This window comes from Nomascus leucogenys, chromosome 13 (assembly GCF_006542625.1).
Source record: "Nomascus leucogenys isolate Asia chromosome 13, Asia_NLE_v1, whole genome shotgun sequence".
Taxonomy (NCBI): Eukaryota; Metazoa; Chordata; class Mammalia; order Primates; family Hylobatidae; genus Nomascus; species Nomascus leucogenys.
The window spans coordinates 84,643,488-84,659,460 of NC_044393.1; the positions used below are offsets into that span (position 1 = coordinate 84,643,488).

At 41.7% G+C, this 15,973-nt stretch overlaps 1 protein-coding gene and 1 pseudogene across 1 annotated transcript; one reads left to right on the forward strand and one right to left on the reverse strand.

The window, feature by feature from the left end:
* Positions 1 to 399: 399 nt before the first annotated feature.
* Positions 400 to 13,027, forward strand: STMP1 (short transmembrane mitochondrial protein 1). Its single transcript, XM_003261378.4, has 3 exons — positions 400 to 513; positions 10,541 to 10,594; positions 11,878 to 13,027. The coding sequence occupies exons 1-3, from the start codon at positions 499 to 501 to the stop codon at positions 11,950 to 11,952; spliced, it is 144 nt and encodes a 47-aa protein (XP_003261426.2). The 5' UTR covers positions 400 to 498; the 3' UTR covers positions 11,953 to 13,027.
* Positions 3,510 to 3,609, reverse strand: LOC115838092 (annotated as a pseudogene).
* Positions 13,028 to 15,973: the final 2,946 nt, after the last annotated feature.

Genomic DNA, 15,973 nt, shown 5'->3' on the forward strand with positions numbered 1-15,973 from the left:
TCCCCGCAAAGTCCAGCTGGGCCCAAGTAGAAGATGTCGCAAAAGCCCCCACGATTCAGCTGCGAACCTAGGGACGGGACCCGCTGCTCATGCCGTCCTTCTAGGCCAGAGAGCCCTAAGCTGGGCTGTGTATCAGAATAGTCCGCGTGCTGAGAATAATATAGATTCCTGGGTCCCGGCCCAGGTTTACAGAGGCGGGATGCTCAAGGCTACCCAGCCGGGCTCGGAACTTACTCCTCGCAAGTCCTGTCGCGCGCTCGCTGCCCCGCCAGTTCAGGCGGTGAGGCCGACGCGCTCCGCCAGGGGGAACCTGGGAGCTGCGACGCTGCGAGTCGTTTCCGGGCGCGGGCTGAGCAGGAGGAGCGGGGCGTGGCGTGGCGTGGCGTGACCCGGAAGTCGACGGGGGTTCCGCCCCCCCGCGCATGGGGAGGTAGGCTCGGACCGGCCCGCGGAGCTGCTGCAGTCCTTCGCGCCGTCCTCGCCCTCCCCACCGACATCATGCTCCAGTTCCTGGTGAGTGGAGCTGCCGAAGAGCGGGGCCCGCTGCCTGGGGCGTGCCTCGGACCCCATTTCCCCCTTGAGGACTGCTGACCCCGCCGACCCGGCCTGGGCGTGGGTCCCGCGGTCCCTTCGGCCCCGCGCCTGGTCGTCGCCTCGCAGGGCGGCCGTTTTCTTCCTGCCTCCTCAGAAAATCCCTTTGCCGATATTTTTCTGCAGCCATCCAAGTCCCTAAAACTTTGAGGTGTCAGAGAGTGTGCGTTTCCAGAGCTACTTACTGTGTGCCGCGCCCCGCGCTCATTGTGTAATCCTTGCATTAAAGCTTGTGTGGTCCTTGATGACTTTTCGTAGTACGCCCCCCTTTCTTTCTGCGCTCCTGTTTCATTACATAGTCGCCGGCCGGTCCCTGCTGTGGAGCCCTGCTAGTTGGCATTTCTGAGGAGGTAGGAAGGCCAGGAATAAATCGTAAATTAGCCACCTCACGAAGTCCGAGAGGCTAAGTTCTCATCAGACCTTTCGGAGTTGGAGGAATGAGTCAGACACTGGTATACAAGTAATTTTTCCCAAAATGAGTAAGCATGAGTAAGCAGACTATTTCTCCTGGCTCCTTATTTGAGTTAAAAACGAGTTTTCTGGCAAAACTCGGTATATTTCAAAGATTGCCTGGTGAAGGTTCCAGGAGGAGTTGCTCATCAAATTTTCAAGTGAAAGTTTTTCTGCCAAGCTATTGTGCATTCAAAACTTGATGCTTTCAAACTCTAATTCTTTTTTTTTTTTTGAGACGGAGTCTCGCTATGTCGTCAGGCTGGAGTGCAGTGGCGCGATCTCGGCTCACTGGAAACTCCGCCTCCCGGGTTCAAGCGATTCTCCCTCCTCGGCCTCCGGAGTAGCTGGGATTACAGGCGCGCACCAGGATGCTCTACTAATTTTTGTATTTTTAGTAGAGACGGGTTTCACCAAGTTGGCCAGGCTGGTCTCGAACTCCTGACCTCAAGTGATCAACCCGCCTCAGCCTCCGAAAGTGCTGGGATTACAGGCGTGAGCCACCGCTCCCTGCCCGGATGCTGTATCTTTTTTGTTTGTTTGTTTTGACGGAGTCTCGCTCTGTCGCCAGGCTGGAGTGCAGTGGTGCGATCTCGGCTCCCTGCAACCTCCGCCTCCTGGGTTTAAGCGATTCTCCTGCCTCAGCCTGCCGAGTAGCTGGCGCGCGCCAGCAGTCCCAGTTAATTTTTGTATTTTTAGTAGAGACGAGGTTTCACCCTGTTGGCCAGGATTGTCTTGATCTCCTGACCTCGGGATCCGCCTGCCTCAGCCTCCCAAAGTGCTGGGATTACAGGCGTGAGCCTCCACGCCTGGCCCCAAATGCTGTATCTTTATCAAAGAGATTAAAACACAAAATGCACCCCTTTTGTCCTTTTGAAAGATGGTAATGGTTTGTTAAATCCAGTTAGTCAAAAGAGTGTCCTTAATCTGCCCAGCCAAGACAGGGCTGCTCCTTTGCCTCTAGGAGTTTCTGTAGTGTCCTAACTAGATGTTAGTTTAGGAGTTCAGAATAATGACAGTCATTTTCTTGTAGTAAACACTAGATTAAAAGCGGTATCACTTAGCTCCAGAGTATAGGATGATGTAATTGAGCTGCCTACTATATCTGTTGCTCATTGATAAACTGAGAGGACATGATTCAATTACAGTTAACTTTCTAAGTGGTTTTGCAGAATGAGTCTGGTTTTGCAATAAACTTTTACTGTGTGTTAATTTTTTTTTTTTTTTTTTTTTCGAGACAAGGTTTCTCTTTGTCACCTAGGCTAGAGTCCAGTGGCACAATCATGGCTCAGTGCAGTCTTTAACTCCTGGCCTCAAGCAGTCTTCGCACCTCAGCCTCTTTAGTAGTAGCTAGGACTACAGGCCCGCATCACCACCCCTGACTAATTTAAAAATTTTTTTTTTGTAGAGACAGGTTTTGTCTAGGCCTCCCACAGTGTTGGGATTACAGGCATGAGCCACTGTGCCTGGTCAGATTCTGATTTGAGAATTCAGAATTCTCGGTATTTAAGGAGAGATGCTAAAGTTGTCCATTATATTCCTAGCTCAGAAGTAACTGAACACTGATGTTCTCTCACCCTCTGGTCTTCCACCTCATTGCTTTTTTTTTTTTTTTTTTTAAATAAGTGGATAGCGTTACTTTTCACATTGATTCCACCTCTGTCAAATGAGCCACTGACTCTAAAGTTGAGCAAGTATTTCTCTTTGTGTTCAGTCATTTCATCTATAAAAAAATGACCATCATGTTCTAGTGTTTAAGAGGTTAAACTTCAGAGTCAGACTTCTCAGTTTGAACCCTGCCTCCCATCGTTTTCAAGCTGTGGTAGCATGGGTGGGCTGTTGAAATTTTCTGTGCTCCCATTTCCACATCTGAAAATGCAAACCCACCTCACACTTTTGTTGTGAGGATTAAAAATGAGTTAACACATTAAAGAACTTAAAAACAGGAGCACTCAACAAGGATTCAGATAGTGTTCAGTTTTTCTTTTGCAGGGTGTCATTTGAACCCTGATGAGTTTCTTCTCAAGTGGGGATTAGCTTCTCTCAGAAGGGTAGGTGATAGGAAAGGTTTAGAAGTGATGAAACAGTCACAGGTTAAGCAGGTGCATTGTCATTACACATTTTGGAACCCTCTAAGATGTTTCTCCTACAGTTGTGATTTGTGGACAGTTTGAAAACCACTGCACTTGATTGTGTTGCTGATAACTTCCTTCCATTGTTATATTCCTCCTCAGATTAAAATATTCTCCCTTTGTCCCTATCTTGAAGAGACCTTGTTCCTGTGATTTTCCCCTTTTCTTTTACTGCAGTTTTTCCCCTTTATTATTATTTTTTTTAATAGTAGAGATAGGGTCTCACTATATTGCCCAGGCTGGTCTTGAACTCCTGGGCTGAAGCAATCCTCCCACTTCAGTCTCTCAAAGTGTTGGATTATGGGCTTGAGCCACTGCTCCTAGACTTTTTTTTTTTTTTAAATGCAGTGCTTCAGAAATTTGTATGTCATCTTTGCGCAGGGGCCATTCTGATCTATCATTCCAGTTTTAGTGTATGTGCTGCCAAAGTGAGCACCACCCTTTCTTTTACTGCAGTAAAAGACACCTCTTTGCAGATAGTTACCAACACTACCTGAGGAAAGCTACTGCTTCCTTAATCGTAAGGTTTAGCTAGAGTTATTTTAAGGATGCTTTTGGCGGGAAGCTAACATGATGGCACTGCTGGGGGCTTTGTGCACACTGCCTATGATGCTGTTATTGTGTTATTGTAATCTGTTGCTTTTTTTTTTTTTGAGACAGACTCTCACTCTGTCACCCAGGCTGGAGTGCACTGGTGCCATCTCGGCTCACTGCACCCTCCGCCTCCTGGATTCAAGCAATTCTCCTGCCTCAGCCTCCCAAGTAGCTGGGATTACAGGCATATGCCACCACACCTGGCTAATTTTATATTTTTTAGTAGAGATGGGGTTTCACCATGTTGGCCAGGCTGGTCTCGAACTCCTGACCTCAAGTGATTTACCCACCTCGGCCTCCCAAAGTGCTGGGATTACAGGCATGAGCCCCTGCACCCAGCCGGTTTTCCCTTTATCCTTTTTGCCTTCCTAAATACTCTTCATGGCCCCACTCTGATCTTTTTCCATGAGGCCCTCCTGATGACTTATGCTCCTGAAACCTTTACGCTATTATGTCTTTTGTTTTGTTTTTGAGACAGAGTCTCGCTCTGTCACCCAGGCTGGAATGCTGTGGTGCAATCTCAGCTCACTGCAACCTCTGCCTCCCAGGTTCGAGCGATTCTTGTGCCTTACCATCCCAAGTAGCTGGGATTACAGACGTGTGCCACCATCCCCAGCTAATTTTTGTATTTTTAGTAGACACAGGGTTTCGCCATGTTGGCCAGGCTGGTGTCAAACTCCTGGCCTCATGTGATCTACCCACCTCTGCCTCCCAAAGTGCTGGGATTACAGGTGTGAGCCACTGTGCCTGGCCTTACACTATTACACTGTTATGATCCATTTTCTCATTTATTTAGGTCTCATGTCTTTTCATTAACTTCTGAATAATTATCTTGCACCTTGTTTGTTATGTTTATTTCTATTTTGTTAATTATTTCACCAGTTGATGGACATTCAAGATGTTTCCACTTTTGGCTATGATGAGTAATCTTGCTAGGAATATTTGTATACAGGCTTTTGTGTGGATATGTATTTCAGTTCTGTTGAGTATATACCCCAAAGTGGGATTGCTACATCATATGGTATCTTTATGCTCAACTTTTTGAGGAACTTTTGGACTGTTTTCCAGAGTAGCTGCACCGTTTTGCATTCTCACCAGTAATGTATGACGCTTTCAATTTCTCCACATCCTCGCCAACATTTCGTGTAGCTCTTACTGTTTTTGTTAAAGTAATTCTAGTGGGTGTGACGTAGTTCCTCATTATGGTTTTGCTTTGCATTTCCTCAGTGACTAATGTTGAGCATCTTTTCATGTGCTTGTTGACTGTTTGTAGCTTTGGAGAAATCTTTTCACATCATTTGCCCATTTTTATTTTTGTTTTATTTTATTTATTTATTTTCGAGACAGAGTCTCGCTTTGTCACCCAGGCTGGAGTGCAGTGGTGCAGTCTCGGCTCACTGCAACCTCTGCTTCCTGGGTTCAAGCGATTTCTCCTGCCTCAGCCTCCTGAGTAGCTGGGACTACAGGCGTCCACCACCATGCCTGGCTAATTTTTGTATTTTTAGTAGAGGCAGGGTTTCACCAAGTTGGCCAGGCTGGTGTTGAACTCTTGACCTCAGGTGACCCACCCACCCTGGCCTCCCAAAGTATGGGATTACAAGTGTGAACCACTGTGCCTGGCCAATTTGCCCATTTTTAAATTGAGTTTTTTTGTGTCACTCGGTTGTAAGAATTATTTATATATTCTGGATACAGATCCCTTATCAGATATATATTTGAAAATATTTTATCTCATTCTGTGTGTTGTCTTTTGACTTTCTTGATGGTATTCTCTGAAACACAGACATTTTTAATTTTGATGAGGTCCAGTTTTTTTTTCTTTGGTTACTTGTACTTTTGGTGTCATAGCTAAGAAAACTATTTGCCCAGCCCCACTCATGAAGGTTTATGCCTATGATTTCTTCGAAGAGTTTTATAGTTTTAGCTCTTACATTTAGGTCTTTAATCCATTTTGAGTTAATTTTTGTGAGGTAGGAGTCCAACTTTATTCTTTGCATGTGGATATCCCATTGTCCCAGCACCATTTCTTGAAAAGATTATTCCCAGCACCGTTTCTTGGAAAGACTGTTCTTTCCATATTGAGTGCCTGGGCGCTCTTGTTGAAAATCACTTGACCATAAGCCTTTACGGTGTATTCCTGGGCTCTCCACTCTATTCCATTGATCTTTATTGATCAATAGAAACAGTTCAGTCTTGTTTGCTTGCCACCACAGCAATCGGCTTTTCTCTAATAGGTACTTCATTTTCTTAAAAAAAAAAAAAAATCTTTTTAAATTTCTACATCTTTTCATCATCTAGTAGGTCCTTGCTTCCTCAGCCTTTTCTGAGTATAGGTACTGGGAGAGTGCTTCTCAGGCAGTGCTTTCATCATGTAGCTGAGGGCAAAGAGTAGTCAGTGGCTCCCTACCACGATTGCATGTGAAGAAAACTCCCCTGCCTCTGTTGCCCAGGCTGGAGTGCAGTGGCATGATCTCAGCTCACTGTAACCTCTACCTCCTGGGCTCAAGTGATCCTCCCACCTCAGCCTCCAGAGTAGCTGGGACTACAGATGTATGCCACCACACCCGGCTAATTTTGCATTTTGTTGGTAGAGATGTGGTTTCACCATGATGCCCAGGCTGGTCTCAAACTCTTGGGCTCAGGCCATCCTCTCACCTTGTCTTCCCAAAGTGCTGGGATTACAAGCGTAGCCATTGTACCTGGCTGCCCTACCTGCTTGTCAAAGCCCAACATCTAGACCTTCCCAACTTTCCATACTTAATTCTCTCCATTCTTTAACTCAAATTCTCTTTTCCAGTCAGGCCTGTTTCTTTTATGCCAGTCATGACATCTCCATTCCCATCTTGTGCGTTGATTTTCCACATTCAGTTTTCTTTGCATTTCCTTTACCAGTTGTGTTAGTCCATTTTCACACTGCTGATAAAGACATACCCAAGACTGGGTAATTTATATGGGAAAAAGGGTTTAATGGACTTACAGTTCCACATGGCTGGGGAGGCCTCACAATCATGGCAGAAAGCAAGGAGGAGCAAGTAACGTCTTACATGGATGGCAGCAGACAAAGAGAGCTTGTGCAGGGGAACTCTTCTTTATGAAACCATCAGATCTCATGAGACCTATTCACTATCACAAGAACAGCACAGGAAAGACCTGCCCCCATGATTCAGTTACCTCCCACTGGGTGCCTCCCGCAACGTGGGAATTCAAGATGAGATTTGGGTGGGGACAGAGCCAAACCATATCACCAGTTTAAATGTGAACACTTAGCATATTTAGAGCCTTTAATATCAACCTGAGGTACATATTTTTCAAATATGATTTCTTAATCACTTCTGTATCATTCATTTTGCCACTTAATGCATGGCCTACTTCTGATTTTTGGAGCATCTGTTATCATTGAAAATCCTGTGCAGGGTCCTGCCTTCTGTTGTTATATAACTATTTTACCTAGCATTTCTTCCTATTCATCATAAGTTCTCTAAGGGCAGAGATCATTTTTAATCCTTTCATGGGGCGAAATATGAAGTTGATTTTTAGTATATTAAGGTCTGCAGTCCCTTAATCAAAATCTTTAGGGGCCATATGTATTTGGGAAATCAGATTTCTTTCAGATTTTAGAAAAGTAATAAGCTGCATCATGTACCTTGGTACTTAACACCCCCAGCAGCATCTGGGATAGCACTTTGTAACCAAATGTATTAAAATTTTTGGTGTGAGACATATTCTCCAGTGAGGAGGTCTAAGGCAGGATCCTATATTTAAAGATTTCTATTTCTATAGCAAAAAATGATTATTCACACTGAAGTGTGATAATGACTGTAGTCTCCTATTAGTTCAGGTCAGGTATGCTTTTGCTACCAAATGAGTTATGATGAAATATAGTTTGGATTGAGTTGGGTTTCAGAATTGTGGATAATGGATTGTGGTGCTTCACTGATTCTTAGTGTACTCTCTATTTATAGAGCTGACAATGTGATTCTTCTGTTGTGTACTGCTCTGTGCCAGTCTAGACTTCTCTTTTGGGGCTCTTAGCTCCAGCATCTTCTTCCCATCTATTTTTCCTGTACACTACTTTCCTCATCTCAGTCCTCTGTTCTCAAACTTCCAGTGTTTTACTATTAATTGTCCCCAATGTTCCTGTGAAAAGAAGCTACTTTTTCATACCCCTAAAGTCTCAAAATCATTGCAGAGAGGGTGTGATAGTAATGCACTTAGTGTTGAGCTTGGGAAGAAAGCATTGCACTCCTTATGCCACAGTCTTCTCTACAGGGAATACTAAGGGGTGACCATGTGATATGGGGGAAGCAGGGCATTGTGATGGCATTCAGCTGACAGAACTACTGATGAGGTTTCCAGGTCTTGGCCTGGAAGAAGTTAGGCATTCTTGGCCTGCAAGGAGGTTTCAGACTCATCCAAGACCTCCTATAATCTGACTCCAGTCTAACCTCTCAGACTGAGTCACTGTTCCTTAGATTTAGGTTTCACTTTTTTGTCTAAACTTGCCTATTGACCATCCCATGAACAACATACTGTATATGCTTTTCTGGCTGCATGCATTTTTCCCAACATTTCTCTTAGTGGTATTTTTCTTGTGTATTTAATCTTATGATACTCCCTTGGTAGATCTGATAGTATTCTGAAACTGGAATTGATATGACTTGTTTAGAGGCTCATGGTTTTTGTTTTGTGTTGTGTTTTAAAATAATCATGAGTTTTTCTTGTGCCCTGATACCTGGCAAATTTGCCAAAATGAAGCCACGTTAGGCATGCCACATTTATTTAGAGACACATATGGTAAGAACTAGGAATCTTAGAATGTTGGAGCTGGACATTACATTGTGAGTATAATGTTTTATAAATCAGGAAGCTCATATCAGCAAAGCTCCAGAGAGGTTAAGTGTCTTGCTTTAGGCACACCGCTTGATAGTGGTGGAACCAGAACTCGATTATTTTTTTTGAAAGTTTTTAAATTCCATGGTTTTTCTTTTTGGTGTTAGAGCTAATACTTTCATTTGATTTGTTTTCTCTTCTTTTAAGCAAATTTAATACTCTTTCTGGATTTGGAAAACCACTTCCTACCTGGTTTCAACCCATAGGAGAAAAAAATCATTCTCCTTCAAGGTGCAACATTGGTAAAAGTAGGATTTTGCAGGCCATATCTGATTAATCAAATGATCAGAATGGTCTATGATTAGAGATTAGATAGCCTCTTCTATGTTTCTTATTGCTAACAACAAACCAATTTAAATTATGCTTTTGGTGTTTCAAGCTTAGTAAGTTTAAAGCGTACTAAGGACCCAGCTGTATTCTGTTCCCCTATGTGCATCTCCAACTTGAAGAGAAGGTTCAGTCATGCCATGTGTGATTGATGGTGTTAAGTGCCATATTTTATTTTTTTAAACCTCTCTGCTGTGTATTGATTGAATAAAAGCAACAATGATTAAAGAAAATCATGAAAAAAACTGATGCTAGTTTGAATTTATAAAATGAGAAATTAAGCTGCAGATGGAGCCTCTTAGTTACCAGAGGAAAACAGGGAATTATTATCATTAAAACTCAAAGCTGAGGAGCCTTGGCCCTTTTGGGTATATCTAAATTTTCATGAACCAGTTTTTGTTTAGGAAAATAGTCACCAAATGGGATAAATATTTAAAGTTTTCTAAAAATTGCACCTGTCTCTTGTCACTGTGTTTCCCACCGGCCTTAAATGTCCTGCCTGTTAGACTGTACCTGTGGCAGAGTGCTAAGCCATATGTGCTCTCAGTGGTGTGTCAGAGTGTTCTCTTCTTTTCTGTCATCACATATTTTAGTTTTTGAGTGTGAAGCTAATGTAGATTGTCCTGTCCTCCTTGTTGTGAATGTCCTTGGAGAAGTCCCTTCCCATCCTGGGCCTCAGGTTCCTCTTTTGAACTATGAAGAGATTGTAAACTGTGACGAGTCCCTTCATTCTCTGAGATCCTATGATTTGACTGAATATTTATTTATTTTGAGACAGAGTCTTGCTCTGTCTCCCAGGCTGGAGTGCAGTGGCACAATCTCAGCTCACTGTAACCTCTGCCTCCCGGTTTCAAGTGATTCTCCTGCCTCAGCCTCCCGAGTAGCTGGGATTACAGTGTGAGCCACCACGCCTGGCTAATTTTTGTATTTTTAGTAGAGACGAGGTTTCCCCATGTTGGCCAGGCTGATCTCAAACTCCTGACCTTAAGTGATCTACCACTTTGGCCTCCCAAAGTGCTGGGATATAGGCGTGAGCCTCTGTGCCCGGCCTTGACTGAATACTTTAAAAACTGAGTAATTTTTATTTGATTTAAAAAGGAATAACAATATCCATAACCAAAAAAAGACAAAAAAATTGCAGCATTCAACAAGAAAAATCAGAACTTTGGCTTGAGCTTCCAGAACTTGTAGTCAAGTATTTATGTGGGTTGTGAGGGGATAAGAGAATTTAGGGTAGCTTTATACAGTGTTACCATTTATTCTTTTTTGTTGTTTTATTTTCTTCTTATGTTTGGTTGGTGTCACCATTTATTCTTTTGTATGCTGTTTAGCCTCTGGAGAGGGCATCTCTGTGTCTATAGAAGAAAAATGTGACTCTCATGTTGTACACAGCCCTAGACTGGACATCAAGCTTCTTAGGAAGATATTGTCCTAAGCTTCTTAGGAAGACACTGTCCTAAGCTTCTTAGGAAGATATTGTCTATGTATTTTAGTTTGGAATCAGACTGGGACAGGACTCGGTAGGCACTATAACTCTTACTGTTCTATTTTTTCAGCTTGGATTTACATTGGGCAACGTGGTTGGAATGTATCTGGCTCAGAACTATGACGTAAGTGGCCATATCCATGACTTCCTTGATTCCATGTAACTGTTTTAGAGTGACTTTTCTTTGTTTGAGGTGAGGTGTGACTTCCAGCATAAATGCAGTCCATAGGGCTGAGGCAAAACTCCTGAATATTGTAGAATGGTTTGCCATTGTTTGAAAAAGTAATCCAACTCATGAAACAGCTGTCCTCCATATCACCACGAGAGGGCAAAATCCCTTCAGTTTAGCTGGGCTTATGATCATCCTCAGCTGTGGCTTGTTAGCCGAGAGTAATGTTAAGTTGGGCTCTTAAAATTCTTTGGGAAATCATGTGATAAGTGAGAATTTAAAAATTAATTGGATAATATTTTCAGCCCCACAACCCAGTAGTAGAGATGACTTAGAATTTTGGAGATGCATCTGGGTAGGGGGACTGAAAAATATAGATCTATATTCCATCTCAAAATTCTAAGTGTAGCACATTTGAGGACAGAGTTTTGTGAAGTTGTATTAACCTCGCTTTATAGATGGTGACGTTGAAAACCAAGTGGTGCAGCAGCCTATGAATGGGGATTCTGGACAGGTGTTTGAAAAAGACAAGCAAGGGAAACATGATTCTAACTTGATTTGTTATAAAGCTTTTCATATGACAAAGGGAATTCCTTTGTCAACCTTCGTTTGAGTCATACAGTTTTCTAGGCAAAGGCTATATTATGTCACATTTATTGTTTATAGGTACAACCTTTACTTGGCACCAGATCGAGCGGAAGTGGGTATACAAAAATAGAAGTGGGTTTCAGAGAAGGAGCATACTTATCTGACAACTTCTGATATCTTTCATATGCAGTTATAAGGCTAAGAAATACCACTATTGGCCGGGTTTAGTGGCTCACGCCTGTAATCCTAGCACTTTGGGAGGCCGAGGTGGGCAGATTGCTTGAGCTCAGGAGTTCGAGACCAGCCTGGGCAGTGTGACGAAAGCCCATCTTTACAAAAAATACAAAAATTAGCCAGGGGTGGTGGCATGTCTGTGGTCCCAACTGCTTGCAGGACTGTGGTGGGAAGGATCACTTGAGCTCTGGAGGTCAAGGCTGCAGTGACCTGTGTTTGCACCATTGCCCTCCAGCCTGAGTGACAGAGTGAAACCCTGTCTCAAAAAAGAAAGCAAAAAGAAATAACCACTATTTAGCAGATCTCTTTTGGAGGAAGATAAAAGCTTGTAAAACCATTTATCTTTGGAGGAAGAGAAGTAAAAGAATATTGATTAGGTAGATGCAAAATTATAATAATCTTTTTTCTCTTTAAAGATATCAAACCTGGCTAAAAAACTTGAAGAAATTAAAAAGGACTTGGATGCCAAGAAGAAACCCCCTAGTGCATGAGACTGCGTGCAGCACTGCCTTCAGGATACACTGATTCTACTGCTCTTGAGGGCCTCCTTTACTATCTGAACCAAAAGCTTTTGTTTTCATCTCCAGCCTCAGCACTTCTCTTCTTTGCTAGACCCTGTGTTTTTTGCTTTAAAGCAAGCAAAATGGGGCCCCAATTTGAGAACTACCCCACATTTCCAACATACTCACCTCTTCCCATAATCCCTTTCCAACTGCATGGGAGGTTCTAAGACTGGAATTATGGTGCTAGATTAGTAAACATGACTTTTAATGAGTAGTGTCTTCTTTATTGTTTGCGATTTTTACTACCTTTTGTCAAGAGAAAAATTGATGAGTTTTGTATAGCTGGTCAGATACAAATAATAGTGACTTCACAGTTTAGTAATTATAATGGGTACTTGTTAAACATTTGGTACTAAATTTTGTTGCTGCAAAGTAATTAAAATTAATATCTAGAGCTAGTTTCTGGTGAATTATTCATTTATTTTTGTACTGTTGTTAGGCAGCTCCGAAGTTGCTAATTTAACCAATAAGTCAATTTGCTATTCATTAAGAAACTGAGATTCTGAGAATCCTGTCAGGAATTGGGGAATGAAAAAATACGCAAAATAATGGTCTTTGTCCCAGTAGAGTTCATAGTCTATTTAGTGTGCATGTTTTTCCTTAATGATGTATTTGATCTGACTTTTTGCCTTCTCAAAAGAATCATACTTGGGATTACAGGTACATTTGATGTTATATGATGGATAAGTGAAAAGTTTTTAAAGGAGATTTTATACCTTTTCACATTAAAAAAGGTATTTATATTATTAGTTTGTAGTGATTGTCTTAAGAAAAAATATAGCCCAAATGTATAGTAAAATCAGCAGCTCAAGAAGAATTTCTGCTTCTCTTCATAGTTGATGTTTTGTTTTTTCCTGCAGTCAGAAATTCCTTATATTTGTCAAATGTATAATCAGCTTGTATTGTTTTTAAATTTAAAAAAATTTGAATAATTAACTTTTGCCATGGGACAAGATACAAAAGTAATTTCATATAAAGGGCCTCTCCCACCCCTGTTCTCTGGCTCCTGTCTCCTGTTTGACAAGTTACTGTTACCACTTTGCCTTATACTTTTGAGAAAGAGTCTGTGCCTAAACAAACATGTGTAACACAAATAGTAATTATACATAGAGGTCTGGCCCTCGCCTTTTTTTTTTCTTTTTATCTTTTTTAACGGAGATCATTCTATATCAGCATGTAAGTAGCAAGGAACCTCATTCTTTTTTTGGCTGCCTAAGATTTTTTTGAATAGATACAACATAATTGATTTAATCTGCTACTGGTGAATGCTTAGGTTGTTCTTTTGCTATTACAGTGATAACCTCAATCCTAATGTTATTAAACATATCGATTCAGGGTATAGCTATAAGAAAAAGTCCTAAAAGTATAATTTAGGCTAAATACAAATACTCATTTCGCTAGCTGTTTTGTTTCAGAGGACTTGTTGAGCAGCTTCACTAATAATGCCATTTTTGAAGACATGGCAGGTTCAGAATCAATAAACTGGAAGAATTGTTCAGAGCATCTTTTTTCAGACAGTGATGACATTGATTCTGTATGTGATAAAGTGATTCTGCTTCTCTTTGACAACTTGCATCTCTCCTATATGGAAGTAAGTTTTATTCCTGTCAATGTTGTCTTTGTGTGTGACAGATTAGGATTAAATTATGGTTTGACTTTTCCTAGCAGCGTGATCATGGGCAAGTGGCTTATTATTATTATTTTTTTTTGAGACAGAGTTTCACTCTGCCGCCCAGGCTGGAGTGCAGTGGCACAGTCTCAGCTCACTGCAACCCCTGCCTCCGGTTCAAGTGATTCTCGTGCTGCAGCCTCCCAAGTGGCTGGCATCACCACCACACCTGGCTAATTTTTGTATTTTTAGTAACGGCAAGGTTTCACCATGTTGGCAAAGCTGGTCTCAAATTCCTGGCTTCAAGTGATCTGCCCACTTCAGCCTCCCAAAGTGTTGGGATTACAGGTGTGAGCCACTGCGCCCGGCTTTTTTAAACATTTAGATTCATTTAATAGGTAAATTGCGTGTCACGGGTTTGTAGCTTATCCTTTCAGAAACTCTTGCATTATCTGTAGACGTGGACGTAAATATCCACCTAATAGGGTTTTCATAAAAAATAATTGAGATAATGTATGTAATGTTGCACAGTGCTTTGTAGACTATCTAATAAATAGTAGCTATCAGTACAAACTTGTTGCTTTTTGGCTAGTTCTGCAGTCACTTTTGGAATCAGCTTATGAATAACACAAAAAATTTGTCATTATTCTGTAGTCACTGTTTTTGATACTGATGAAAATTTACAGTATCTACCTGGATCACCATCTGGCTCACAAGGTTTGATCTTGAATTGTTAGCACAATGAACTACAGCCTCAAAGGATGAAAGTTTACCTTGCGGGTATTAAAAATGCTAGAAGCTTAGAAAGCTGTTTCCAAAGAGGGATTCCTTGTTACCAACCATGATAGCATTGCTATGGTGTGTGTGGTCTCCCAGAGTGGCTGCTTTGCGATTGGAGGTCACTTAGCTATTAGAAGGATAGGTCTCTTTATATTATACCTTGTAAACAAGGCTCATTTGGACTTAGGGCTTCCCTTAGAGGAGACACTTAACCTTGCCAAGGGGATCATTTCTACCAGTGGGATCCATCTAGCAGATCAGTTCTTAAATTCAGCTTCATCATGTAAACGGCTACACAGTGCAGGCTGACTTTGCATTCACCATTCAGATACCCTCTCCTAGTTTTATGTTCTTGGCAGCAGTGAAAAGGACCTCAGAGTTCTCAGGCAAGATGATCTTCACTGAGCTATATGTTGGAGGAACCCAGAACCATCATAGTTTTAGGGTGTAGTTGAAAATCCTTACTGTGAATGGGGTTTGTGGCACTGAAAGTTACCCCTTCCCTAGAAATTTTGTAGGAACCCTTGCCACACAGATCAATGGAGCAGTGGGAAGAAGCACCACAAGACAGGCCTTTTTTTTTCCTTTAAAAAATGTTTGAAAATTCCTACTAATATGGTTAGGAAAACTTCTGCCGCATCTGACCATAAAATGAGAGTTGCTCAAAATACTCGTGCAGATTACTCTGACATGTGAAATACAAGACTTCTGGATTGATGCTGGAAACTTAAATACAGTGAACTTGAAAAGCTTATCCCTAAACTGTAATCCTCCCAAACAAAACAAAAACAAAGCAAGAAAAAAAGCCTTATTTAAAGTTGTCAGAAGAGGCTGAATTTTATGAAGTTACCAAAATTATGTCTTTAGACTTTTCTTCTGATTTGGTATTTTATGTATTTAAGCAGTTACCTGATTCTGACTTAAAGGAGCAATTTTATTTCTCTTTTTCTAACTCATTTACCCAATGAGTTTGTGTGACTATAGAGAAAAGTAGGCTGTGTGGTTTTTCTAGTTGTCTATACACGTTGCCTCATAGAGCATATGTACACGTGTAATGTTTTCATTTCCACTAACCCGTTCACTCCCTAGATACTATGCTGGTGTTTGTTTTTCTGCTGAGGTCTCCCACATTTTTAATGCCTTTTCTGAGTTATTCCTCCTGAAGGAACGTTATATACTGTACTGGAGCAAATGAGCCTTTTCTTAAACTTCCAGTCTTGGGTTTTGCATGTAGCATTTCCATTCCTTACAGATGAATGAGTTCTTTTTTCCCTATTGACTATTAGGGCTTTGCCTTGCGGAAAGGAATAGGGTGGTGAAGGGAAAATATTTTGAGATCTTGCCTGCTCTTAATAGGGAGTTTGTGACACTTAGATTTTCAAGTGTTCAGTTTATACCTTTCCCAAATCTGGTTGCAGTGTATTTAGTCAAGCATTGAAGACCTAAAATATGGCGTGTTTTGCAAGGCACAGGGAAAGAAAAACGAACTGAGAACAGTGAGACCTTGTGGAAGTTCCCAGGGTGGGACGTTGCAAACCCTGGGTCCTGGGCCTGCCTGAA